Raw genomic sequence first — 27,966 nt, 5'->3', positions numbered from 1 at the left:
ATAGAAACCTATTTTATCACTTACGCAGTGTTCAGTCAGTCTCAGAAGAGGAGTGAACGCGGATAGAATACGTTGCAATGGGCCTCCAGTACGCATTTTTGTTCGCATGTCTCACCACGGCTGAGGTCTGGGCACTGTACGAGGAATGGACGCCGAGCTATCACTGGACGCCGAGCTTTCACTGGACGGAGAAAATGACCATGAAAAACCCGGAAAACAACCCTACCTTCAACGACCCAGAACTTGGGTCTCTGCAAGATGCGTGGCAGGTATGTGGTTAAGATAAGAGGGGATAGGAGAATGAAATTCAGTGTGTTTCTTTAAGGCTTTACAGATTTGTTTTAAAAATACACGAAAGCTATACTAATGCGGACTGTGCAGGTGAGTTACACGGTCAGAGAGACATATTCTGAATAAATAAACATCAAGACCAACGAGTTAATTAGCTCAAATGTGTTAATGAACTTTTTAATGATTAAAGGTAAGGATATGAGTCCAATCAGAAATTTGCTGAGTGTCATTGAAAACTACTGAATCAGCAAATACGCTTGGAGCGCGTAGGAAACTCGATATCGCGCTAAAGTTACAATCATATCATCTGCAGCTTTTCTCCAGGTGACATACGCCATAAGAGATGACGCCGGGGTGACTTCCGGTATAGAGGGACACGCCCCCAACGATGACCAAAACCAAAAGACGCTATTGGACGAAAAGCGCACCTGATTCGGCGTCAGCAGCGGCTTCGGTGCGGTTTTGGTCACCCTTACGGGTGTTCCACCGACCACGTCCTCCACTTCCGGCTTCACACGGGCTTTTCTCGTTTGGCTGGCTTGTGTCTCTATGTCGCCTCTTCTTCTTCCTACCTCCGTGTTTTCGATAGAAATGCAGTGTTTTATAGAAGACGGGGTAGTGTTGGGACCGGAGACGCTCGTGTGAGGCGCGTGTTGTAGATCGTGACAGGTGTCGACACCGGTGCATTGGTAGTGAGCTGAACAGGGTGGTGGTTGGGCACTTGCTCCTCGATAGCCTCTTTTATACTGACAAAGCCTGGCAGATGGCCACGATAAGCTGCCACCGAAATGGAAAAGGTAGAGCGGCAGACAACAGATGAGAGGAGAGCCACGTGACTCGCGCCCCGCTGCGGCGAGAAGCTGAAACACACTTCTCCCGAGTGAAAAAAAGAGTGTTTCGGGTCCTCCCCGCGACAAAAGCTGTGCGCTGACATTCGGGTTCTCCGAGAAACGGCTCTTCGATGCTCTCTGCTACGAGATCCCCCCGCTCCAAATCGGCGACCGGGCACTTCATGGCTCCGTCGTCGAACCGCCAGGCTTTGTGAGTATTACCGGCGAGATGCTTGGGTGGCGCCCTCCTGTGGTTACCTCTCGTGACGCCATTACTTTCTGAACCACAAGTTTGATGGTGCTTGTATTTAGGACGGTGGAAGCTGGAAATCAATGCGATCTTAAAGCAACCCTGACAATACCGTCAAAATCGAAGTTCTTACATTACTCTTATTTCTGTCGACGAGACCCCTATCCTTTGCTGACGTGGAAGAAAGCATTCGGCCAATCGTGGAAGGCCCACCAGTGCGACGCTTTCGATCGGTCTCGTGGGCAATAGGGGAGGCTATTCTACATGCTCACGCGCACGTGCAGCGGCCTGTGCAGGCTTCAGCGACTTTCTGCTGTCGACTCCAGCGCTGCGTTCGTTGTCTATACGTGCAGCCTCACGAGCTGCCACTGCCTAGACGCGCCGGTCCAAACACTACCCCGCATTCTAGTACACTGCAAGAAAACGACCTGATTAAGCGTTCCACGCGTGCGTAACGTCGATAGAAGTGTAGTTCATTGAAGGGAAGCACCAGTTCTCGAGACAGCTCGTGCCACTTCGTCCTCCGCTCGCGCAGACCCTCGGCGTGGTTGTTGCGTGTGCAGAAAGACACTAGGCGCGTTCGATTTACCTGAACCTCTCGCACCTGTGCAGAAAAGTATAGCGCGGTGTACTTCCGGTATCTGTATCGGGATACGACCGGAAGCACACCGCCCTACGCTTTTCTGCACCAGTGTAGGAGGCAAAGTGTCGAACCGGAACCCAACCGTTATCTTTAGCCAAACCGAACCTGAACCGAACCGAAATTTCCGCCGCCATCTTGGAACTGAACCGGAACTGAACCGAAAAAAATGTAATGGTAACCGATTCAAAACTGTTCACGGTAATTTTTTTTTTTTTGTATTAGAAAATGAATGTTTTAAAAATCGAAATCGGGAGCTGTATTTCTACAGGGTGATTCAAGAAGACGCCAGGCTCTTTAAATCGACCGCAAAATTCGGTTTCTTAACCTATCGCGCGACGACTTTGTGCCGCGTTGCCCACAGAGGGTGTATTTTTTTTTTTTTTTTGTAAAGTTTGCAAAGAGTGAACTTACCTGAGGAAAAAACAAAGAAAGAAAAAGGCTTAGCTCCCATGGAAACGCAGCGACGCCACCGGTCTTCAAACAACACGGCACCGTTTCGCACGGGATAAAAGAGATGGCGCAACGAACGCCGCCAACGAACAAGCATACGGCGCCGAGAGGCGGCGTCTTTCGCAGACGAACTTTTCGACTCAAAAGCGGCGCGCGTTCCGCAGGCGGCGAAAGTCGCAGAAACAAAAACACGCGCGGTAACAACAAGGCCACTGATCTCTATGTCTATTTGCTGGATCGCGTTTGACCAGCTCCTCCTATGGACCGAAATGCGGTCGCTGGCGGCCATCTTTAGGTAGAGTTATATCATCTCTAGCCATCATAGTAATATGGCGGACAGCGCAATGGCGGCCGGGTGCCATAAAATCAACGAAGTAGAGGGGCTTAGAGTGATAAACCGGAAGTTCCGAAGTGGCACCCCCCCGGTTGCCGCCATGTTTTACGCAAATGTGACCACTCGTCTCGTGAGCTTACAAGAGCCGTGACGTCGCAGGTAAGATGGCAGCGCCCAGAGCTGGCGGATGCGAGTTTGTTCGGTGCGCGGCAGCCGTGATGTGCAGCGGCTTTCCAACGATTTCGGGCTTCTTCGTGCTCGCTGACGCAGGTATATTGTGAAAATATGAAGGAATGAGACTTTATACCCTTTTTACGCAAGATCTCTCTGGATCATATGAATATTAACACCTGTGAGACAGCATCAGCCGTATCGCCGTACCGGTGCTCGGATTCCGAGATGTGTTCGAGGATCGATAGAACTTTGAGTGCTTTTAGCATGAAATTTTCGCGTTCTCTTAGCTTTGTTTGAACGTTGAAATGGCTATAAATCGACGCGAAAGGTATACGTCGCGTTAGGGCCTAGGAGAAGTTGTTTGAGGCCTGCGTCACCGAATAACCATAGCAACTTTTAGCGAGGAAACTCCTGCGCCCTTTGTGCTAATCGGCGATTCTACATTCGATCGCCTTTCTTCCTTTTTTGGTGAGTGCGAAGTGCACACTTATTTTCAGCTACGAGGATGCCGTTTTATTGAGCGTGGGGATGAATAAATCGTTGCAGGCACCTGCTTCAAAGCTATTCGACTTGCAATAACAACAACTGGTTTGGTGTATGCATAGATTAACTGTACCTTTTTCTCTTTCATAGGATTTATTGCAGCAATACTTTTTTTCATCAGAGTGCATTGTATTAGTCGGTCAATTATTTACTTGGTCTAATTACCTGGATAAGATGATTCATATTTGTGTTCATCCCTTGCCTGAAGAGCAGTCTTGTTGAAAAATGTTGACCATTCCTTTCGGTCTCTTCAATAGCCTTTTTTTGAAAAGTGTGGGTTGTCTATACTTCGTATCATTGTAACCTAGAAAAGGACAACCGCCACAGCCCCCTCGAGCCAATCAGAGAGACAGAGCGAAGGTGTGTGACAAATCTGTGCAGACGAGCACTCTGAATGACATGTTGTCATGTGCCTCTCTCCAACGTGCATATTGGCTCACCGAGACTGTAGCCTTTGCTGTTTGCCAAATTGTGATGAAACAAATTACAGTAGCTACTACTCTAATTACCCCAGGCTTTCATACTTGGTCATTTGTTCTACAAGAATGTTACGTCCGCCATCACTGTGAACTCGGCTCAGCGCCCATTGGACTCGAATGCTGCATTAGCATTTGACGTGAACTGGGGCCCATTTGTGTGCTTTACGCCGAAAAAAAATGGCAGCAGTTGTGTTGCTTGATGGGTTTCTGCAAAGGGTCTACGTATAGGAAGTGTCCTGCTATATAACAATGCATCAACGCATACGATTAAAGTATATGCTCAGAGGTGTGTTCAGGAAAAGTGGAATGAGTGCAGCCCAATGCAACAAGTCTGCCAGTCTGGTATGTCCCATCGATTAATATTCAAGGGTCAGAGATGCGAGTGTCCTCAAAAGTACCTGCGCGTGTGGTGAACACAATTCTTTGTGTATAAACTCTCAAGGCATAAAGGTAAGCGGAAATAGGTTTATCTGGTTAGTGTATCAAATGTTTATTTCCACTGCATTACATAATTATTGATTCTTAGTTAATGGTTCTAGAACGAGTTCTTTCTGCGACAGTCTCCTGTCAGGCGTTCAATCGTAATACCTGTGGACCTTGTTGTGGGACGACGCTCCTGGCACGTCGGTGTTCAGTTTGGTCGAGTAGCAACTTTAACCGACTGATGCCATCTTGTAATCATACGTCATTTGCGCCTACTGACATCTGATGCACTGAAGCTGCAGGGCTGGCTTCTAATCCGCAAATTTTTCCTGGTAGTTTTTTGCACCAATGCAGCAAGCTCGGGCATGTATTGGTTATATGGCTGTGCCTTTTGCTGTACCGTTGACTTGATAGCTGGCAACAATCTTTGCTATCCAAGCCATTTCACTTTTATTTCGTAATGGAGATTTATTGTGCATCCCACGACCACTGCAACTTGTGCAAGTCTTGTGTGGCAAAGTGAAGTCTCGTGATGCTTGTAGTCCACTTTTGAGAGAAACCAACCATTCTATTTCTTCAGGTCACTGAGCGTCATTTTCCCTCAAAGTTGGAAATTGTGTGCTTCATGGCTTGGACACAGATAATTAGTGTCAGCAAATTATTAGGTATTGTCCTTGGGCGACAACCGACACCAGATCCACTCTCCTTGCATTGCCGCTCACCTGCTTTGTCGTGCTTACCTCCCGTCCAGATGAAGTAGATCACGAGCTTCGGGGTAATGTCGGCGCCAGGGACAAGGACCGCCGAAGATAATCCTAAATCTTCCCCGGACGCTCGCCAAGACGTGGTCGAGGGTCGTTCGGCACGAACCCTTGCAAGCCACTTCATTGGTACGGGCACCTCCAGTAGACAAGGTCGGCCTCATGCAGTGGTAGCAGAGTGGTTTTCGGTTGGCCATTCGCAGTACTTCCGTCTTCCTCGGTGTACTTTGTTCAGCGCGGACTTACACTGGTTCTTCTCGATATCGGGAATGCTTCGGCATTGGGGTATTTCGTTGAATTGGCATTGAATAGTAATAGGTAGCCGGTGGTGGTCGTTGTGACTTTGTGGCATAAGTCGCCCTCGTTTCGTCAGATGCCGCTTCGCTCGAAGAAGTCTCCAGTTGAAATGCCTGTCAAACTTCTGAAAAAATTTCGGCGATCAAAATTAAAGCCGGGCAATTGATGGCAGGAACTAGCTTCCTTATCTCCTCCCGGACACCATTCTGAATGATGTCACGGATGCCTGGGGGGCTGGCGTCGAAGTTGCAGCTGGACGACTTGAGTGTCGCGACGCTGGGGAGTTTTTAATAGTGACGTGCTCGGGCTTGCAGTGTGCATTCAATGTTGGAAGCTGCATTGATATGAACCCTTCGACTGTTGTCGTGGGGTTGCGGACAAGGCTGCTGAAGGTGTCCCTCACATGAGGAACGTGGGATTCTTAGCTTCTTGTCTTCTGTAGCATCAGGGTTGGCGTGGGTGGTCGATCAGAAGCAAAACATCCTCCACGAAGGTGGTGACGCTTTCGTTGGGGGCGTGTCCTGGACAGAATCGGAAATTCGGCTCTCTCTTGTCAATGTTGGCTGATGAACATGCACTTCAGCTCGGTCTTGCAAACTTCCCACGACGTTAAGGAGGATTCTAGGTTCTCAAACCAGTGCCTCACAGTTTCTTCCACGAGAAGTATAGGTTCTGCAGGAGCTGGTTGTCCATCTACCCACTGTGGCGGGCGACACGGTCATATTGTTCAATCCAGCCCTCGACGTCTTGTGCACCTTGCGTGAAAGGGCATCGGAGTGCGAGGTGCGACGGGCATTCAAACGATGGTGGGAGCGAACGTGGTTTGGTGTGACAGGGTTGTCATTGTTGGCTTAGTCAGCTTCGGTTTTTCTGGCAAAAGACCTAATTCCGTTGGTTCTTGCTGGTAGCAGCGCCTGGCTTGGATTTCAAGTTCTTCGTGATGCGTTTCCTAGTTTCGCCCTTGTGGTACTCGCTCGTCTTGCAATTTTGCTGCCGGGCTCGGGATAGGACTTGGTTCACGGCTCGCCGGGGGTTTAAGACTCGGGATAATGCGCCACCCGTGTCTTGTTATCGGGCAACTCTGCTGAGGAGCCGCCAGGGTAGACAAAGAGTGAAGGGCTATGGGTAAAGTGCGCAGCACCTCCACCAGAACATACAATGACAGCTGAGCATAGCCTGGAACTTTCCAGAATAGTAAATATTGATAGAAAATAGGACTGGAGGAAGCATCCGAGACAATATAACAAAACAGACAGAAAAGAGTCTATCCTGACCACTAAAGAAGCTGCACTGCTTTAATGGCATTCTGTCCGAATAAATCCTCTCCTTCGGGGTCTGGCGACTGCCGTGGACGAGCTGAACTGAAATCGATGTGAGACCACTTTTCTGGTAATGAGCCGCGGCAGACTGCCGTCGCAAAGCGGCGTGAATGGGTGGACTGGGTAGGTAACGCGCGCGATGAAATGTCCACACAGCTTGCAATTCGCGTAACGAGTGTTGAAACTTTGGTGTCGACGAAACGTGCGACAGACCAGCGGACTCAATACCTACTGCAACACCTGTGCTCAGTGGAGGTGCACGTCTACGCCAGAACAATTTAGTAGGCAGCACAGCATCACCTAAAGAACGGCACAGGAACTACCAGCTTGAAGGCAGCTCTTCGGCGCGCCGCACACCTGTGCTCCGTAAAAGAGCACGTCTACGGCGAAACAATTTGGGAAGCAGCACAGTATTACTTAACACGGCACGGGAACTACAAGCGGCAAGGCAGCTCTGCGGTGCACCGCACAACCAAAGTGAGCCTTCGGGCATTTGAACGAAGCGACACCACGATTGCACACTGCCAAGCACGACTCACACAATTCCCGTCGCTAAACTGTGGTGTATCCATACATTGCACACGCTTTACTGCAGATCTCGAAGGTTCCGACGGTCAACGAGAGCACAGAAACATCGCCTTAAATTTTATCCTAGCAGTATCCGAATCAATCCGAGGTGCGAGCAACGTAGGGCAGATTGTCTCTTCCGTGGCAATATCGACGTCGGTCACCAGCGAAATGCACACCGTTCCTCCGTATTTTCACCTTATACCTTCGTCAGACACCACGCTGAACTCTGAGGTCGCTGTCGACCGGCCTCATATGACGGCTTCTGCGCCTGAAATCAACTCGCCGAGACGAACGACAACCAACAAAGCATCCGACAAGCTCCAGCCCAGCTGGGGCCAGCCGCTGCATGGGCGCTGCCATCTTTCCTGTGACGTCACGCATTTGGTTTGGTCATGTGACGAGTGGCCATATCTGCGTACAATGGCAGCCGCCTTATGGGGGTCACTTTCGAGTGCAGACCGGAACCCCGGTTTATCGCTCTAAGCCCCTCTACCTCGTTGCATAAAATAGCCGTGGATCTAGTAAATTGTACCGTGGGAGATATTTCGTGCTTGATTCAAGTTGTTCGACCACGCAGATTCTTGAAACCCGGCGTGAACGGTAGCCTCATCTTTGAGGACCCGGAGAAAGTTCTACGAAAGCGCGGAACCGGGGGAAAGCAGCGCAGCTCGCATCGAAAGCAGACTCCGTACCGGCGTCTGCTTTTGATGCTAATTTTGATGCGACTTTCGATGCGAGCTGTGCTGCTTTTCCCCCGGTGCTGCGATTTAGTGAAACTTTCACCGGGTCCTCAAAGATCGCGCTACCGTTCACGCTGGGTTTCAAAAACATGTTTCGTCATACAATTTCAATCAAGCACGAAATATCATCAACCCTATTTTGACGGCAGCCTGCTACCACACCTGCCCAAACGCTGTCTGCCATGGATGGGTTACAGTGGCTGCAGGAGCTGTACCTTGGCTAGAGGTAATATGACTCTACCTAAAGATGGCCGCCAGTGACCCCCTTCGCAGAGCGGGCAAACGCGATCCAGCAATTGTCATTGAGATCAGTGAACAAGGCACTGCAGTTGCTTGTCTGCTAAATACACCGGCTCTCGGCGTCGTATGCTCGTTCGTTGGCGGCAGCTGGCGTCGCGACTGCTTGCGCCATGTCTCGTCTCCCGTGCGAAACGGTGCCGTGTTGTTTGAAGATCGGTGACGTCGCTGGATTTCCATACACTCTCAAGAAAAAAGGGTGTCAAAAGGTGTATTGTTACACCCTTTGTCCCATATAATACACCCCAGAATTTCAATTCGACGTACAGTGCCCTACAGTCGAACAGAGGGCCCGAAACTTTACGAGGGGCTTGATAGCCGTGTGGTTCAACTTATTAAAATAGATAATGTACAGATCAAGGACCACATAAAGAAAAAACCGAGTTTTGGAGTAGGGCCCAGAAAACCCGGGTTATTTTTTTGTGTTCAGTAAAACGTACATTAGCTATTTTAATAGGTTGTACTACACGGCTATCAAAGTCCTCCTAAAATTTCGGGCCGTCTGTTCGACTGTAGGGCGCTGTATGTCGAATTGAAATTTGGGGGTGTATTATATGGGACAAAGGGTGTAAGAATACACCTTTTGACACCCTTTTTTCTTGAGAGTGTAGGAGCTAAGCCTGTTTCTTTCTTTACTTTTTCCTCGGGTAAAATAGCTCTTTGAAAATTTCACAAAAAAAAAAAAAGCGCCATCTGTGGGCAACGCTGCACAAAGTCGTAGCGCGACAGGTTAAGAAACCGAATTTTGTGGTCGATTTAAAGAGCCTGGCGTCTCCTTGAATAGCCCTGTACGTGGTGATCGAATTGTCATATACCGAATCGCAATGTATGAGAAAATGTGGGTCTTTATGGCGCTCTTTTATAGTCACAATGGTTAATAATGTGTCAGATGGTCATGTCACGGCATGGTGTCAAGACATGCGGTGTTTTACTCTGCCAAACAGCGAACAAAAAAGTCCGTTTGCGCAGACTCAACAAATGACGTAATTTCGAGTATCTTCTTCTCATGTCGGTCTCAAGTGGTCATGTGAACTTCATGCAGTCGAATTTATTAATAATAATACAAATCTATTTACTGACTTAAGATTTGGCAACATAAATAAATGCCAATGGCCTTAAAGATATACATCATTAGTAAATGCACCCACAAATTGTCTGAAATATCTCCTGCGAGTATTTTCTGGCGTTTTTATCCTCGATAAGCACGTGTATAAGTGATTTGGGAGAGCCTTAAACAAATTTCTGAGTTTGTAGATGATTTAAATAACTACGTGTTTCCGACTCATAAATGTGTTTCTGAAACATAAATGTGTTCCTGACATATGTGTTCCTGACACAAACTATAATGAGTGCGCACGTAGACGTCAAGAAGAGACTAATTAAGTAGCTGCAATGTCGAGTAGAGTTGGGAATACTACTTTTGTTCTATTTAACTAGAAATCAGAAATTTCCAGTGGTGAAGCTTATTTGCTAATTACATTGATCGGCATCTTGTCAAGAACAAACATAAACGCCAGGATATGGGGAAAATATTCGCTTGTGTGGGCGCCATTGAAGGGCATATTGGATCTGGGTGCGAAGGTGGGTATAGATTAGAGTAAGGAACTTTGATCACTCTTTTCTGGATGATTTTTCGCCTACATCACGGTTCTGAGAGCAAACAATGTTGGTCACAAAAAAAAAAAAAACGTTGTGATTGCCACTGAATATCTTTAAAAACGTAGAATGAAATGGATTGTCCTAAAACTTTCGTGGCATTTTGAAAATAGTGTTGCTTCTAGCTTAGTTGCGCCGTCATCCTTTATATTATGAAACGTATTTCCTAAACTAGATTTCACGATATGTATGGCGAGGAGGTGCCAATTCTATGATTTTATGCACTGTAATTAATTTCTGAGTTCAAGAGAACAACTAATATTCAACTTTTAATACTGCGACGCAAATTCGTACCAATCACGGGGATTGTAGGCGACCTACCAGACTGATGACCTTTCGATTTAAGTAAAATATATGCGACTGAGGTAAAAAAATAGATGTTGAATCATATAAACACGACTTTTTTATGGTAATTTAGCTTTTATTTGACTGTTTCGTTGATATTAAATAGCGTTTTTTTCTTATTTTTAAAGTGGATTGTACGAATAATAAAAAAAAATGTATAGTTACTCGTTTCACGGTTTAAATAGTGCCTATTGCCGAAACAGCGCAGAAAATATATTCACATTTAGTGGCTCAAACCGGTTTCAACCGGTTTGAACCGTTATTTTCGCTCCCTGGAACTGAACCAGAATTGAAAATAAAAGGACTATGCACTAAGTGCGCACGGTAAACCCGTTGCAGACCATCTAAACGAAATATCTTATTTGGACCCCAAAGTAACCGTTGTGGGATATACACCGAAAAGTACGGTAAATTATCACCCAATATCTTTAGAAACCATACTGCTTTATTACAAAAAACGAAGAAAGCAGAAATACTTAAACTATACTTAAATATAATTTAGGGAGCGCTAGAGGATCATCAGCTGTCGTTTCTAAAAGCATGGGATGACCGTACGCAAATTATTTTTTTTAGTATACTTTTCAGTCCTAAAGAAATATCAAACCTGCACATGCGAGTGCTAGAGGTGTTTAAAATCCACTGCGTCGTTTGCAGGTGTTACTTCTATGTAACCATATACTTGTTCTGAACGGTTACACAAATACGCGCTCGCCAGTAATATATTGGCACGTGCACATTTATGTTGTAGTCGTGTTGAAACCAATGTTAGTGATACAGGCGTTCGATTTGTTCTTTGTGTATGAGCGTTGATTGAAGGGTATACAGTCTAGACGAACACCGTTACTTTGCTGTGATTTAAAGTGCCTGATGCAATCCCTGATTTTTACTGTCGACAGGGTACGAATGCTTAAATGTAAGTAATACCTGTGCCGCAGGGTTGGGCAGTATCGCGATACAAATGTATCGCGATAGTATTTCAGAAATACATTTCGTATCTGTATTTCTGTATCGCGATACATTTTTTTTTACCGGTATCTCTATTCCTGTATCGAAATACATTTGGAATGTTTCTTTGTATCGCGATACAATCAGGAGGAAATGTATTTCGTTACATTTCTTGACAAATACTCCCCCCCCCCCCCCGAAAAAAAACAAAGAAAAACAAGGCTGAACGCATTTTTTTTTTTTTTTTTTTTACTTCTGAGGGCACCAGAGTCAAGGAGATGCTGGGGTATTGTTACTATGCTGACCAAGGATTCTTTTGATTCTGCAAACTATTTTTCTATACGTCATCTTCCCTCTTCTGAGAAGTGTTGCGTAGTCGGGGACTCGAACCAGGTGGCGTGCCAGGAGTGGAGTCAGAGCATCTTCTGCCGCAGGTCCTTAGGTGGGAATTTCTTGAGTCATTGTTTCCTGGCAACCAATGCCCGCTGCTAACCGTCTCTCTCACCTTAGCGTACAGAGTACACCCAGCCGGCAAAGCTGAGTCACATTCCGTTGCAGCACGAGCCAGGTGGTGGTTGACTTGAAATAGTAGGAAGACTCACGCTGTGAAGTTCAACACATATTCGAATGAATCTGCGGCTGCGCCCGTAACATTGCACGGCTCAAGGGTACGTCATCAGCCGACGTGAACGTGACCCGCTGCTCTGGTGATACGAAACCCAGAAGGAGGCCAGAAGTGGCCTTGCTGTGCCATCCCGAACTATGTACTCTCGCGACTAGACTCGAGACCGCTGTTTCTTGGAGAGCTCGCACCTGTGCCGGCAATATCAGCTCGCAATCCACGAGGTCTCTGTTTGGATAATGATAGGCAAAACTTGAGGACTGCAATCCGCGCGTCGGTGGCGGAGGGTCGGTAGTAAGGACCTTCAGAACAGGGATGCTACCGTATCGTTTCTTCGACTGTAAAACAGAAGATAAGACATGTATTCCAAGATGCTTCAGGTGGTCCACTATTCTCAAAAATTACAAATGACACTGCATGCATGATCTTCAGCTAGGTAGCCTAAAACGAAAACACGCATTGTCCTTCCACACAGCAGCGTGGTAAAGTTTCATGTTCAAGGCCACACCTACAGATAAAGAATTCTAGTTCACTCCACCGTGACATAATGTGATCAATGTTGACAGAATTCCCTCGTCAGACAGACAGGATGTCATGGAAGGGACCGCGGTCAACAATTGTTGGAACTTTTTTTTTGGGCCCATTGAAGACTCCTTGTCCGAAACCTCTACCTTCAAGGCAAAATGCCAAGCCTAGAGAAAAGTAATTTCAGGATCGAAAACATCCACTTCAAACTTCAAGCTTCATCACAGTTGGCGTCTCAAAAAAATTTGGAAAATGTATTGCAGTATCAGTATTTCTGTATTTGTATTTCTGCCCTTCCTAAAATGTATTCCTGTATTTGTATTTCCAAATACTTTTTGCCTCTTTTTAAAATGTATTTCCAATACGTATCGCGATAAATTTTTACAGATGTATCTTAGTATCAGTATTTTAGCTGCTATTTCAATGTATCCCAGTATTTGTATTTCCAAATACATTTTTGAGTATTTCTGCCCAACCCTGCTGTGCCGCATGGTCAACTCGAATGCCATTTATAACGAATGACTTTTGAAGGATCGGCCAATCAGCGCGCGACACCCCGAGCGTGGAGCGTTCCACGCGCGACAGATCGCGAGCCCATTCGTCGATCACGCGAATGTCATTCGTTGTCAATGCTATTCGAGTTGCCCGTGTGGAACGGGTATAAGTGGCCTATTTAGTTGGCCCTGCCGTGCGTCTTCTCCTAGTATTGAGGAAATAAATAAGAAATGTTTTGTTTTGATGATTGCAGGTCCTAGAAGAAACGTCAACTAATACGTATTTTCTGTTGTTTCGCGCGGCTGTTCCCGTTGAAAAGAAATGTGTCTTCGCAACAGCTAATATCACAGACAAAACCGACAAAACCGCCACTCACACAATAACGATTTACGATACGAAAAAAAGGAAATAGTAAGTACGTTACTACTCAGCTGAATAATAATAATAATAATAATAATAATAATATTATTATTATTATTATTATTATTATTATTATTATTATTATTATTATTATTATTATTATTATTATTATTGATCGTTTATTCATAACTGCCGCTGTCTCCAAGTGTGTTATTGGGGCCGATCAAAACCAGCAGGGGTTTGTGGGACCGGACCCCGATTTAAAAATAAAACAAGTCGAAACTCGCACAGTCCCTCGTGCACAAAAAAAACAAAAACAAAAAAGCTTTACAGAAGTCAAGTTTTGCACACAAAAAGTTTACATAAAAAATTGATACAGGTCGGGCTTTGCGGGCTTACGTGCACAAAAAAAGACCCTGCAAAGAAAGACCCCAAACGTCGGAAATTGATCTTTGAAGTTCGCTTTTTAGTTTCAAAACGATAAAGGCGTCTGGTATCGATGGCATCAGTGCAAATGATCTGCGCCGAAATTATGATTCTATGAAACTTCTGCTCCTTCACATGTTAAATGGTTTCATTCTCTTCTGAATGATCGCGGATGCTTTGAAGGGCGCACTAGTGAAGCCACTATTTCAAAGGGGAGAGCACAAAAAAACTTCACAATTATCGACGGATTTCCATTTTGCCTTGTGTTAAACAAATCTTAGAAAAACACATTTTCCAAAATATGACAGCCTTTCTTGATCGCTTTAGCATTATGTCGCCCAATCAATATGGATTTGTCAATGGGTGTGGGAGCCAGCGACCTCAGAAAAATTTTGCAGACGAATTGCATCCAGTCTCCTTCTCTTTCTCAGTTTCTCGGCGCATATGTTTTAAAATTAATTTGCTCGTAAATTATATTATTTACAGCGAGAATGCCACAATACAAGTGAGAGCTCTGAATCAAGCTGACTACCCGCTTGAAAACGTTATAAGGGCCAACTTCAAAGGTATGTAAAAACTTTAACCACGCTTTAAGGTTGAGGGGGGGGGGGGGGACGGTGGGGAGTATAGCCTGGTAGCATAAACCTTTGACCCTTCATTCAAATTTATTCAAATTTTCAGGACGAATTAAGCCCTATTAGGAATTATAAATTCCATAGTTTCAGCCTCTTACACCAATTATACAGCATCTTAGGCTTCTCAAGCTCCAGAAAAGAAGTGACTTCATTAGCAAATGTGTTAAAGAAAAATTGTAATTTCAATCCAAAGAATTATATTTAATCTGAAGTAAAGTGCACATAGTACTAGTTAAGGTAACTACAAATTGTAGAAAAAAAGTTAATTTTAGAAAAAAAGAACACGATAAAATAAAAAATAAACATTCACAAAATGTTTATTGTGAGAGCTTTTTCTCTTAGATTGAGTACTTTATGATGATAATGCAATTAAATGCAAAGGCGCAAGCGGTACCCGGACCAGGCGGATTTTTTCGGGTGCGCCAGTCACCTAGCTGTGTTCGGAGATTTGTGTTTGTCCTTTGTCCCTCTTTTTCCCCTTCTCCAGGGATTATTTTCGTCAGTGAGTACTTTAAGTTCTTCAGAAAATTTTAGTTCAGAATACACCTAAATTAAGGTTTTACGCTATCAGAACATCCAATGATAACACATCCTGCTAAAAAGTGAAGCTGAGAAAAATGCATTTGAAGTTTCAACGACAGATTTCTCTAGTGTTTTGAGTGTGAGGCTTACAGAATTCACATGAAGCATGGAGCACCTTCTTTTCTGAAACCTCGTTGTCCTTATAAACGAAGCAAGCCATCTTTGATAGCAGGCATTCGTCTACAAATAAACTGCCGAGAACAAAGAGGCAAATGATACTAAAGAGCCGCAAAGTAGCAATCTGAATGGAATTTGAAGATAATGTAAACAGGTCACTTTTAAAGATAACACACTATCACGTCACCGGGCAGGACCAATTGTAAGCCCTGTTTCGGATCTCCAACAGTAAAATTGCTCATACAATTTTTTTTTTTTTACATTTAGTCTGTTTGTATTAATGGGGTTGTCCTGGGCATTAATCATTTAAAACTTGAAAAACGGCGACAGGCTAAATCTAGAGAACGAGGTGCTTCCAAGGAGGGTTAGATGTTCGGCCTATGTTACACGAGAACGAAATAGCCCTAATTAAGAAAGTGCAAATTTCCTCCCTGATGCTTTGGAGGGCTGCCGACGTGCCGAACAAAAAATATATATATAGAGAGAGAAGCGAGCAAAACAAGCAGATCTTCTGAAAAACAAAATGCTGTTTTTATTTTTAGTTTTTTTTTTTTTACTTTGGTGACTTTTGAACTTGTGCTAGTTTTCTGTCTAATCTTTTTCTCAATAAAGAATATTTTCAAATCACACTTGAAATAAACAGAACGAGGACCTACATTCATATGGCGAGGCTATCTGTCGTTTCAATATCACTTTTTAACTATGGAAATTCGTGCACCTTAGCCCGATTCTTTATATATATGCATATATATATATATAGAGAGAGAGAGAGAGACAGATTCCTTTAATTTACCCAAGGTGAAACACGGTGTTGGGTAAATATTGGTTTATATCTAAAATGTTCGGTTGGATGACGGACCGGACTTTCCAAAATAAACCAGTATGAGTAAATAGTGAAACCTGCTTGCTTTGACTGGGCCATTATTACAAATATTGCCCCACCATCGTGCTCATGTTCGTCCATCGTCGGTTTGTGTAGGCCACATCTAACCATAATGCTACGTTCAGGCAATATCTTAAGGCAATGTCTTCAGGCAATATCTTAAGGCAATGTCTTAAACCAAACCGAGTCCTGATTAACTCCCGCGTCAGAGATGATCTCCCGAGGTTTTCAGGTGAACTCTAAAGGCCCGTTGACACCCTTGCGACGGAGTACGACCGAGAGAGACCAGACCGTTTTTTAAGCCTCTTGCGATCTCTTAGGACCAGCTCCGCTGCAACGCATCCGGTCCTAAGAAATCGTAAAAGGCTTAACAACAGGTCTGGTCTCTCCCGGTCGTACTCGGTCGCAAGAGTGTGAACGGGCCTTAAGATACTGAAGGTCCCGCTACCATGAGAAGAAAGCTAGGGCTTGGTGTTTAGGGGATACGTTCAGTGTGGGTCATACGGAAACAAAATTTACAACGTAATAAATTAAAAAACAAAACACGAAAACTCTCTTTCCTAATACAAGCGTGGAAAACTTTGACCTCAACATTGGTGGCAGTAGAGTCAAAAACTTAACCGATTGAGGATTTCTACTAAAAATAAGAGCGCTCCGAAAAATAGGTAGGTTGTTTTAGCAAAGGTGGATTATATACAACCAATCAATGCGGGTTTGCAGTTGTTCTCCACGGGCAGGCACGGTTGTGGCTTTGAAGCGGCCAGATATGTATCCGGTTGCAGTGGCCTGGCCAGAAAGGTTTATCTGGGGGGTGCAGAGATGGCTCGGATCTTGATGACTTGGGATGTGAGGGCAAGGGGAGGTGGAGGGGGTGTAATAATATCTGTGTATATTATAGGTCGGCTGAATGTTGAGGTGGGGGAGGGGAGGCTGAAGCCCCTTAAGTTCCTCCCCTGGCAACGTCACAGCCTGGTTGTACCTGCTAATATTAGCCCATTTTGGTGCCACTATCGTCGGAACTAGCTTCACTACAGAGCTGTAAAAGTTACTTATGACAGCTAATTAGGCTACAGTTGCAGTTACCTGAGTTTATATGGAGTTAAGTCACACTTACACACTTACAATTGTAACTCGTTAAAGTTAGTTTTCAAAAAAAATGAAACTAAGTTATACATCCCAGGTACTTCACTCTAATCTATTAATTTAGTTCTAAAAAAAACTATCTGCTCTGAACTGACATTTTGAACCCTGGAGAGTGGGGAAACAAAGTGGGAAAGCCATTTATTGCACTCTGAGCTAAGTTTTCATTCTAAAATTGTAGAGCGGGGAGTTGTTAAGTTTGTGCTAATGAACTCAACAAAGTTTTCTAGTGCTCACCGTTTGGGCACCGGTTTGGTAAAGCAGCTTGTAGATTGTTCTTCGCGAAATACAGCAGGGCGTTCGTGTTTACGGTCATCCGTCATTTCCTAAAAATTCAAACTTACGGAAAGGCGTCGGAGTAGAGAAAAGTTCCGTAAGATCCCCAGAAATGACCCACCTTTGAAAAATAATGCACGCTTATTTTTTGACGATTTGCTATTTTCATAAATCGCCGAAGGATAGCCTACTTTGTAATTGCAGGGTCTTGGCCTATCATCACCTCGGCTGAAATATGGTGTTACCTAGACACGGCGAGAGATAAGCGAACATTGCTGACTGGGAAGGAGAGTTGTCTTTTGTTCCTCGCCCCTCATTGCGATTACAAGTTTCGTAGATCCCGAAATCTAAAAATAACATTTTTTTTTCAACATTTTTTTGATCGCACACCCAAAGTTAGACCACCCATTATTTCACCCTATTTGCTTTTGACTTTAGGTGGGCTAACTATCGGGATGTTACGGTCGTTTTTTTTTTTTTTTTTTGCTTGCCGCATCTCCGTGGTGTTTCCAATAACCTCAAAGCGCTAGTGAAGACGTTTGGTGCGACAGCTGTTTTTCAACTCAATTTTCGGATCGACCGGCTTACACTTCTTTCGTCACAGAAGGCTGATTCTAACAAAAGTCAAAAACCCTCTTCTGAATTGCGATCTGGGTGTAGTTGGGAAACGTTCTGTGAAGTTCGGTTCTTGCTATGTGAGTCAGACAGCTAGATGTCTTAATGACAGGTTAACTAAATACAAACGAGCGCAGAAAGACGAATCCGTAGGTTCAGAATAAGAAAATCTTCTCTCTTCATGGAGCAATTGTGTCGTTGTTCGGAAAGATAGTGAAGTGCCCCACTGGGAAAGGGATTGCTACAAATATTGAGTGAAAGTGTTGTTGATGATGGGCAGGCACGCTATTTGTTTTAGCAACATGTTTGTTTCTCTAAACATTAGCATGAAAGCGTTTCTTAATCTAAGACATTTTCTTTTTTGTGGCTGTGTTAGAATTCGGTTAACCTCATTCCTTTTTGTTGTTTAGTGATCGTTCGGTGTTTGACTTTTACTTGGTCCTCAGTTGTTTGTGTTGTTATGAGGATGTGATCTATCATTTCCTTTCTGCGGGATCTCGTTTGGGCGTTCAAATGCACTATGGATACGAGTACCTTGCTTGGGTACGCGTGACATCATCGCTTTAATCATTATGTTCTTTTCATCTGTTCGTTTTTTTTTTCTTTTTGTTTTGGTTGCCTATTTAAGGTTGTGTTTTGTCAAATAAACGTCAGTTGTGTGTATAGATTCGTGTTGTCCTGTCCCTACGTTTCCCGCTTAACCTTAACCAGCTCGTCTGCACCCTTGGATTTAAATTTGTTCAAACCCGTTCGATATGGATCATGATACCCTGTCATTTTCTTATGCACTTGAGAACAGATGCAGCAAAAAAGCTTTAGCGGGTTGCATTCGCGATCATCGTACTCGTTGCATTTACTAAACTGCGGTTATATATGTTAGCCTGTTTAAGACAATCGTCTCATGAATTTAATTACCGATAGTGTTAACCGTTTCTTCCAGTTCCAAACGTGCTGCTCACTCCGAAATGTTGATATATTAGCATTTTCAATCAAGTCAAGCTGTATATTTATCACTCAAAATTAACAAATTCCAGTGTCATGTGAAGTCAACCCAGTAATTATTCAAATAATCTCACCGACAGGGCCTTCCGCAGATTTGAAGTGCTCGACGATAATGCTCAGAAGTTAAAATTCGGAAAGTAATTGTAACTAAACCAAGTTACAAGTAACACAAAAATTACTAAGTTCCATTTATAACGCATGTAAGCCAATGCTTTTAAGGCACATTAGACGTCCCCAAAAAATCAGTTTCTCAATGTATCGCACTGCGATTTACTCCAAAGGTGCAAGCATGCAGTGGAAGGCTACATTGAAAAAATCCAGGAACGAACTTACCTTGTTAAAAAAAAAAAAAAAAATGAACGACGTTTACAAATCTCTATTGCGAACTTAGAGCGCGGCTCTTGTAGGGGACCAGGAGAGGGTACCAAGCAGAGTGTATGCCCCCCATACCCTCCCCTCCCCCTCTCCTCCTCCTCATCTCCCGTCTTCCTTTAATCCTTCTTCACTCCCCTCTTCCACTATGTACCCTCCCATCCTCCTCCTCCCACAGTTTTCCCGCTGGATTTAGCCGGAAAAATGACGCCACTTGACTTCAACACCAATTCAGGTCCCTCGCTAAATTTAGAGCTGAAAATGACGCCACATGACTTCGTGTCACATCAACCATAAACAAATTGAGTTTTTCTGCCAGATTTAGCAGGAAACCTGACGTCACGTGACCAGAACACCAATTCAATTTCTCGCTAAATTTAGCGGGGTGGTTAAACCGACGGCGACACCGACGGCTACGCCCAATGCGGGGAAACAGGCGCCTAAGAGCTGCGCTTAGTGCGAATGCATTAACTCTCCCATGGAGCGAGCCTACGTCCTCGGCTTCGAAGCCGTGCCAAACGGCATCTTAAATTTTTTCTCCAAGTGAAGCCAGCTCCCAGCTACGAAAGCAAGCGAAAAGCCTAGCCAAACGGCACCTAGTTTCCCCTAAGCCAAAGGAGCGGAGTAAAGCTGGTGGGTTTTGGCTCTTTCTTTTCCTTTTAAACCACGTAACATCATTTGTTGATTTTTTTTTTTCGTTGTAAAATTTCATTACCTGCTTGTACCTCTGTAGAAGGTCGCAGCGCGATACGTTGCGAAACTGATTTTTGTAGGTGGTCTATATTTTTTTTTCAAAGCGTTTTTTTACATGATGTTGTTGCAAACGTTTTATTGTAACTTGAAAAAGTATTTAGTAAGAAAAAATTTAACTAACTACAGTAACTCCAAATAGATGTAATTAATTTCTTTACTGCTTCGCTTCAATGTCAGTTCAGGATTACCGCGCAGCCAGGGAGGATTTCAGATGCCCAATCGTCTAAACTATATTAAAAGTGCGTTAATTTGCTTTTGTACCCCAAAATCAGGAACACTCCCAAACGCTACTCCAGTTCCCCCAGGAAGCTACACGTACGCTGAGAATGATAACTCCATCTGCTATTCCAGAAGTACTCCCTTTCCTGATAGGGGTAAGTTCAGGTTTAATGTTCGACAAGCGTTGACCATGTTTTTGTTAGTGGTGCATTCAGTTTGAATTCCGAAAATGATTTTCTCACTCAGGTAATGCTGTAGATTCTCGTCAGAGTGCACGAAACTATGGTAATTCTAAGAAGAATGTTCTAGATGAATTGTTCCCCTCTCCGGAAAGTGCTGACTATGCTGACATGTACGTCGTATACAACGAGCCGCAATGTTATATCCTTAGGAGTCCCGCAGCCAAAGGAGGTAAGTTCATTAATACCTTAGCGACACAAATGTCATATCGTCTTGTTTTTCGCTAATTTAAATTATCAGTTTAGCAGATACCGTTTGCTTTATAACAGAAGAACAAACAGCGAAATTAAGGTTGCTTAAAATGGGAGTCTTGAATAAAACGAGCTGTCCATGGAGACGTATTACGAAGGATTTACTTTGCGATGCTTTTTTAAGGTTTCGCGCTTAGAAGGCTTCCGACATGTGTAGGATAAACCCCACGTTTCGCGGTATGTTCATTGCACAGAGGTCGTGTCTAAACCCGTTGGTAATTTTCGGTGCCTCGAAGGTTCTGATCCATGGGTATAGGTTAACCTAAACAGAGATACTATTGGTACCAACGTTTTGTTTCAACTAAAAACGAGTGCTCCCTACATTGCCCAGTATCACGCACAATTAACGATTGTTCAATTACGATTGCAGAAGGTGACTTCGCAGGACTGTAGTGAAATGTATTACACTGCAGGTGTCGTGTGCGATTTCAAATACATTCGGAATGCTAGTGCAACTTAATTTCTGGGTAATTTCGTGATAAGTGGGAAACTTGCAAGATAATTGAGGATGAGAGGTGGGTCCTAGTACGAAACAACAAAGCATAATAGATGTTTTATGCATCGCTTGTGCAACAAATACCTAAAAGTGAATAGTCCACTTCAGCGATAACATGAAGATTTAATTTATGAGGAGAACACCATCCGCCATTTTAGCCTCCCGGCGATCGAAAAATATGCGTCTATTCTTGTCTCACCATAGCTTGGCAAACGGCGAAGGCTACTGCCCGAGTGAACCAATCAAAGCGTCGGAAAAAGAAACGTAACAACACTTTATTTCACTAGTTATACGCCATGAAAAATTCCCGCTTGGTCCAATTGTCGCATTACGGCCAAGAGTGCATTAGTACCCAGAAGGGCGGAAAGGCCGGGAGTGTCTGTGAAGCCGAGTAGGGCGTAAGGGCCGCGAACTGCATTAAGGCCGATAGTCTTGAATGGACTGGTGCGGAAGCCTTTTCGGGGCTCGCGTTGTGGTTGACGACTTTAGTTGCCATCAAATAAGATAGATGGCGCCACATTGAACAAGACGGATGCAACGCCATACTCAGTGTCACAACTCAGACTTCACTTTTAGGCTTAACGTATTTTCAATCTCGTCATACGCCGAGGTCTCTTCGCAGATTTCAATATTGGCGCTCCGAGTAGGATGCGGGAAACTAGATGTATTGGCATTTTTAAGAGTGTATCTGTCGGTGACTGCAAATACTGCGGTTTTGGGTTTGTTTCACCATTCACCGCCAGCACCAGTCGGCACGGCGACATTGCCTAGCCGAATATTTTATTTATTGATTTCCTTTTCTGCTCATTATCATTTCTTATTCCATCGAGCAGTAGCTCCTTTGTCTACATATTTTTATTATTACACGCACACGCACACATTCACGCACGCGCGCACACACGCACACACGCACATCCGCCCGCACGCACGCACGCAGGCGCAAACGAATTTAAAAATCGACTTTATTAGATATTATGTTATAGTATTATAATATTAGAGATAGAATTATAATTATAATTATAAATAATAATACAATAAATAAAAATATTAATAATAATATTATTAATAAAAGCTCAGTAAAAAAGTTATTGGGTCTTTTTAATTTTTAGCACTTTAAATAAATTAATGATGTGTCCTTGTTCTACCTGGCGGCCGCGAAAACGATGAGTGAGGTGTATTTTAGAAATTTCATTTTCAATCTCTTTACAGCGAAACGCTGAAGGAAACACATGCATGCAGGCTAGGAAATATAACAAAAAAAAAAAAAAAAACACATGGACAATGCTAAAAAGAAAACCTGGCCTCCAAATCTTTTCTCGCCTAGCTTTTTAGCCCCAGCAGCCAGGACACTTAATCAAGGAAGGCGTTCATGTTGTCTGCGAACTCGTGCAGTAGTTTTGACATGGCTGCCACTCCCATTCCTGCTGCGGCGTTGATGCAGCTCCACTCTCGCGCCAGTTTCGTCTTCTGGGTGCAGATGGAGTCGATTGCCACGTATCTTGGCCTGCTCGTGTAAGGCACTTCTCCGTTGCGGAGACATGCCAAACACGTTTCCGTAAAAAATGAAGCAATAAATAAAAAAACGCAGTATTTGCCGTCACCGAGAGATACAATGTGCACTGAGAAATAAAATAAACATGGGGCGCCATCTTTCTAATATGGAGGCAAATACGGTCGTCAACCACAAAGCAACCCCCCAGGAGGCGGCCACACCAGCCCTTTCAGAGACTATAGAACTTAATGCAGTTGTCGGCAGTTATGCCCTATTCGGCCTCAAATCCATTCCCGGCCCTTCCGGCCCTCTAGGCCGTAATGCACGCTCAGCCGTACTGCAACTATCGGCCTAAATGATAGTGACCCGTACGTGGTGCTGTCAAAGCCATGAGCGGCGCAGAGGAGAAGGCCGGTTTTGTAAAAATTTTGACATACGGGCAAATCTCCGAAGGGGAAAACAGCGACGTCTGGGCCCCACAAAAGTAGGGTTCGGATTAAAAGGGAAGTTCCTTCTTCCACTCCACTCCAACTGCTCGGGTTGCGTTCACGCCCGTCTGACTTTGTTAATGTCTGTCACGTGCTTCAACGTCGTCAATCTGGTTGGCTCGAAGGTGCCGCAGTTCTCGCTCTTTGCCAAGCCAAGGTAAAAATGATGTATGCTGAAGTTTGTTCTTGGGCTTAGCGGACGATAGTCATCCATGTTTCGCACCGCCAGCCTGTTTTGCAGTTGTACCTTTAGCGCACCTCCGCAATATGCATGTCCATTAAGTCCTAAAATTATACAATTTAGTGGTCTTTAATGACCTACAGCAAGTTTCTAATGGGAACCATACGTCTATTTTCACAAACTAAAAGTTACCTAACAAGTTTTAGTCAATTGTCCGACTTGTTATGACAGTTATCCCACAATAATATGACCCCCTGATTTTATTCCTCATCCGCACACAAAACAGTTGTGTAATTTTCACGTCTTTTGGCATCTGTTCCAATTAAAATGAAGCACAATGTATATTTAGTTTACCATATTCTCAAAACAGTCCGAGAGCGTGGTAGAAGTGCAGCTGTCTAGTTACTTCAAATAAATATTCCATTAATCGCAACAAGGTTTCGTAAAGTCGAAAAGTGTTGAAATTAACTTAGCAGTCTATTTGAGTGACGTTGGCTTCATTGGTTGCCTACTATGGGCAGATCGACGCCATTTATTTTGACTTAACCAAAGCATTTGGTCTTGCGCTCCATGACAAGCTACCGGAATATAAGGTGCGTTTGCCGGTATGTTCGTGGTTTCATCGTATCTTTCCTGGCGCATCAACAACGCTCATGTTAACGGTGCGTTATGTAGATCATAGATATCATCTTGCGTTCCTCAAGGTTGTATTCTAGGACCCTTGCCGTTTAACATTTTTCCTATAATGTCTCTTTTAGTATTTCCTTCGATTCGTTGATTATATTAAGATGTTAGACGGACCAAGTCACAGGTTGATTGTGAGCTGCTGTAAGACAAACCTGCTATCTCATCGTGATGAGCAACAAAAAATTACGTCGAAATATTAAAAGACACTTTTTGTTTTTGTCACGGAAGAAATATGCTCTTAATTTCTTTCTATAAACAAGACAATCAACCATTGCGACGTGAATATTTCATACATGACTTAGGAGTTTATATTGATCCATCCTTTAGTTCGATCATCTGTCGAATTCGGTTAGTTCTTGATTGGGGCTTTTAGGTTTGTGTTCGCGTAAACCCGTTATTTTAAAGAGATTTCATGCCACGTCAGGCTTTATAAATGTATTGTTCATTCGAAACTAGAGTTTGGCTCTGCACTTTGGAACTGTCTGGGATCATCCAGCCCTGCTAGCCCAGAACGTGTGAGAGAAAGTTGGCACATATAGAGTACGATTCTTATCACGGCACCCGGTTCTTTTGTAGCTACGCGTCAAGGTTACTTCGGCTAAACTTGGCAATACAGACGCCGGAATTTTCGAGAGTATGCATTTTTGTCTAAACTGCACATAACAGAATACATTGCCTTAGACATGTTTCTTTGCTTTCACTCTATGGCTCTTCCGTGAATTGTCGTTTCCACAGCACTTTCTACGTGCAAGACATGTGTTAACTTCCCATATTTTATTAACTCAAAGTAATCTTAATGCACTGAGTGCGGTAGTTGGCATTTTTGGGAGTGAGTTGGATTTGAAAAGTATCCTAATCATCTACATTTGCAAACATCAGTGCTCAGCTTTTCTGTGTGCTTCGTTATTTTGTGTTTCGTTTTTCTTATGAGGGTGTATGTGTGTGTGTGAATGTGTTCCAAAACTAAAAAGGACTCGGTTGTTTTAGAACACAATAGAAAGAAATATCTAAGAAAACCTAAAAAACATATTGCTTAAAAAATATCACAGGGATGGTTACGGAGCGCTGTGTCAGAATAGTCAGCTTACCTCTGACTATAAAACAAAATTATTCATTGCCTAATCTTGCCACTCTCTTTCAAGAAAAATTGATGCCCATTCAATGAGATATTCCTATCTTATTTAACTTTTTTGGCGTGTGGTGAAATGGCTCGAGTCTGGCGGTTTAAACATGTGACAAAAAAACACTATGCTTATCTCAATTTTGTTTACCTTAGTAACGATTAGTGTTACGACATGATTAACGAAAGCAAAAAAGAACGCGCAAAAAATAGAAACAAAAACAGACATCCAGAAGAGTACTGCACGCGACAAGCGCTGACCGACAACAGACATTTTTATTTTATATTATTGCTTCCACCTGCTGTCCGCGCTGCCACTGCTTTTTGTTTTCAATTGGAGTCCCTTGCTTTCGCGCGTTTGAGTACCTCCACAGTCTCCCAAACCTGTCTGTACCATTTTCGCAATTGATTGGTATTTTGTCGATTTTATAGGATGTGACTTGTGGCTGAGAAAAACCGAGTTGAAAAAAATAGTGGCTGACCTGGAAGATGAAATTATAAGAAAAAAAGAGAAACTCTATAAGGAGGGTAAGGTAGAATGGGGAATCTATGAAAACTGCACTGCGACAGCTTCAGACAAAAAAAGAGTACAAATTTACGTAGATGATGGCCTTCAAAGATGGTGGAACGATGTCGTATGGGAACGGATTTCCGTCGACTGCGTTCTCGCCTTCATGATAAACTGTGGAAAGCCATTCTATAGAGTTTCCGATCCGATAACCTGTAATACCACACTAACAGGGCAATACGTGTCAATTCATTAGAATTGACACGCGTGATTCTCAATTGCATGTCGGATGGTGAGGAAAAGCCGTGTGTACGCAACTTGACATTAAAAAAAAAAAATCTGTCACTGTGTAGTGTCTTGCATCCTTGGAAATAAAATTATTTGGAAAAACCAATGATTTCATTTCGTTCTCAGTGTAAACAAAACAAAAACGTACAGGGTCTTCGAGCAAACTTGCGCCAAGACTTAAAAAAAAACATGGTGCGCGCGACGCGTTTTAAGCGAACGCAGTATTGTTCAATTGAGCAAGTCAGGTCACTTTTTTTAATAGGTCAAGCTCGCTAGTTAACATAAACGAAGTAGCCGAGTTTTTAAATATTATTTTGTGCGCATCCTTTCAACGAAATTGTTCTAGGGCCTGTGGAAAACCATCCGATCGTTTTGTTTTCACTCCATTCGTGCCTAATGATTTCAAGAGTTAAAGAATGCATGGGAATTTTTTTTTTTAAATAATTATTCTAGACAACTAAGGGCGTTCACATTGCAGTTCGCCAGTCGCTAGTTAAGTACGCCATTTTAAATCTCGTGCGAGCTCTTTAAGCTTTTTTAAGGCTAAAAAATTTAGACACACAACAGGACTATGAACTATGCATTGGTTGAACAAGCGCGCACCAGCTTTTTTTTAAGTCTTGGCCCAAGTAAAGACACCCCTATACAGGGTTGCTTATCCGTCCATACCGCCGGACGCCTTCCTCCCGCGACGGGTAGAGGAAGCCAAAGAACCTTGTGGTGTCCCGGACTACAACCCTCAATCGGTTTGAGAACCGGGCTTGACTCTAGGTCGTTTGCTCACCGGCCTCCGTTACTGGCACAAAACCTTTTTTTCTGATAAAAAGAAGACGTTTACAACTCTCTGTAACAAAGAATTAGAGCCCAGCTCTTCAGCTGGAGGAGGGTATGCCCCTCCTTCTCCGTACCCTCTCCTCCTCCCCTCCTCTCCATCACCACCTTCTCCCCTCATCCTCCCTCTCCCGTCCTCTATCCTGCCTCTTCCTCTTATCCTCCTCCCCCTCCTCCTTTTCCTCCTTCCCCTCCCTTCCTCCCCTCCCTTCTTCCTTGTGACGTCACTCGTGACCCTAGTGACCCTCGAGACGTCACTGGTGAAGGTCGTGACCTTCGCGTGACCTTCATTGTGGAGGTGGTGAGCTTTGTCTTGACATTCATGAGGGGATCCGGACATTTCGGTGTCGGATGTTTCGGTGTAGGGCGTTTCGGTGCGGTCTTTTCGGTGCACGGACTTTTCTGTCCACGAACTGTTGGGTGCACGTACGTTTCGGTGCACGGACTTTTCGGTGGACGGACTTACGGTGCACGGCCTTTCCGGTGTTAGACGGTTCGGTGTATAGACGTTTCGTGAACGGATTTTTCTGTGCATGGACATTTCGGTGTAAATATGTGCCTTGATTTATTTTTAGAATTACAATTGAAGTTTTATATCTGAAACTGCATTTTACTTTTCTTTTAACAGCTTGCAACCTCTCCAATGAGAACAACTCTCAATTCTAAAGCAACGTTCTCGGCTCATTGTTTTCTTTTCCTGGTTCTGGCCAGGAAACTCTAAGAACTACAAAGTAGCACTAAAACGTATATTGTTTTATTATTTTTAAAAGTGCAAACCTGAAACCATGTCTGGCTTGAGAACAAAACAATGATCAAGCTTCTACAATAAAAAAGCGGAGTTGCTCACCAAACATTTTGCGCCAGTAGCTCGATGATCCATATTGCTAATATGGCTCCCTAGAATTCTCTAAAACGCAACACCTGCCAAACTCACACAAACTACTGTCGCTATATAAACCATATATAAAACTAATTTTGCATGTCCTTGTGGGTGACCCGGTCAACTCGCCGAAAG

General features: G+C 43.8%; 1 protein-coding gene across 1 annotated transcript; it reads left to right on the top strand.

The window, feature by feature from the left end:
* Window positions 1–68: 68 nt before the first annotated feature.
* Window positions 69–26,076, top strand: LOC115315241 (the record flags this gene model as incomplete). The annotated part of the gene is made up of 6 exons (XM_040214792.1): window positions 69–269; window positions 13,243–13,400; window positions 14,262–14,341; window positions 20,423–20,524; window positions 20,616–20,780; window positions 25,757–26,076. Coding segments are annotated over exons 1-6 (1,017 nt in total), but the record flags the coding sequence as incomplete, so codon positions are not given.
* Window positions 26,077–27,966: the final 1,890 nt, after the last annotated feature.

This window comes from Ixodes scapularis, unplaced genomic scaffold, assembly GCF_016920785.2.
Source record: "Ixodes scapularis isolate PalLabHiFi unplaced genomic scaffold, ASM1692078v2 PGA_scaffold5__190_contigs__length_132052651, whole genome shotgun sequence".
In the NCBI taxonomy this organism is placed as follows: domain Eukaryota; kingdom Metazoa; phylum Arthropoda; class Arachnida; order Ixodida; family Ixodidae; genus Ixodes; species Ixodes scapularis.
The sequence above is the reverse complement of the archived record's forward strand: the minus strand, read 5'-3'. Positions and strand labels throughout refer to the sequence as shown.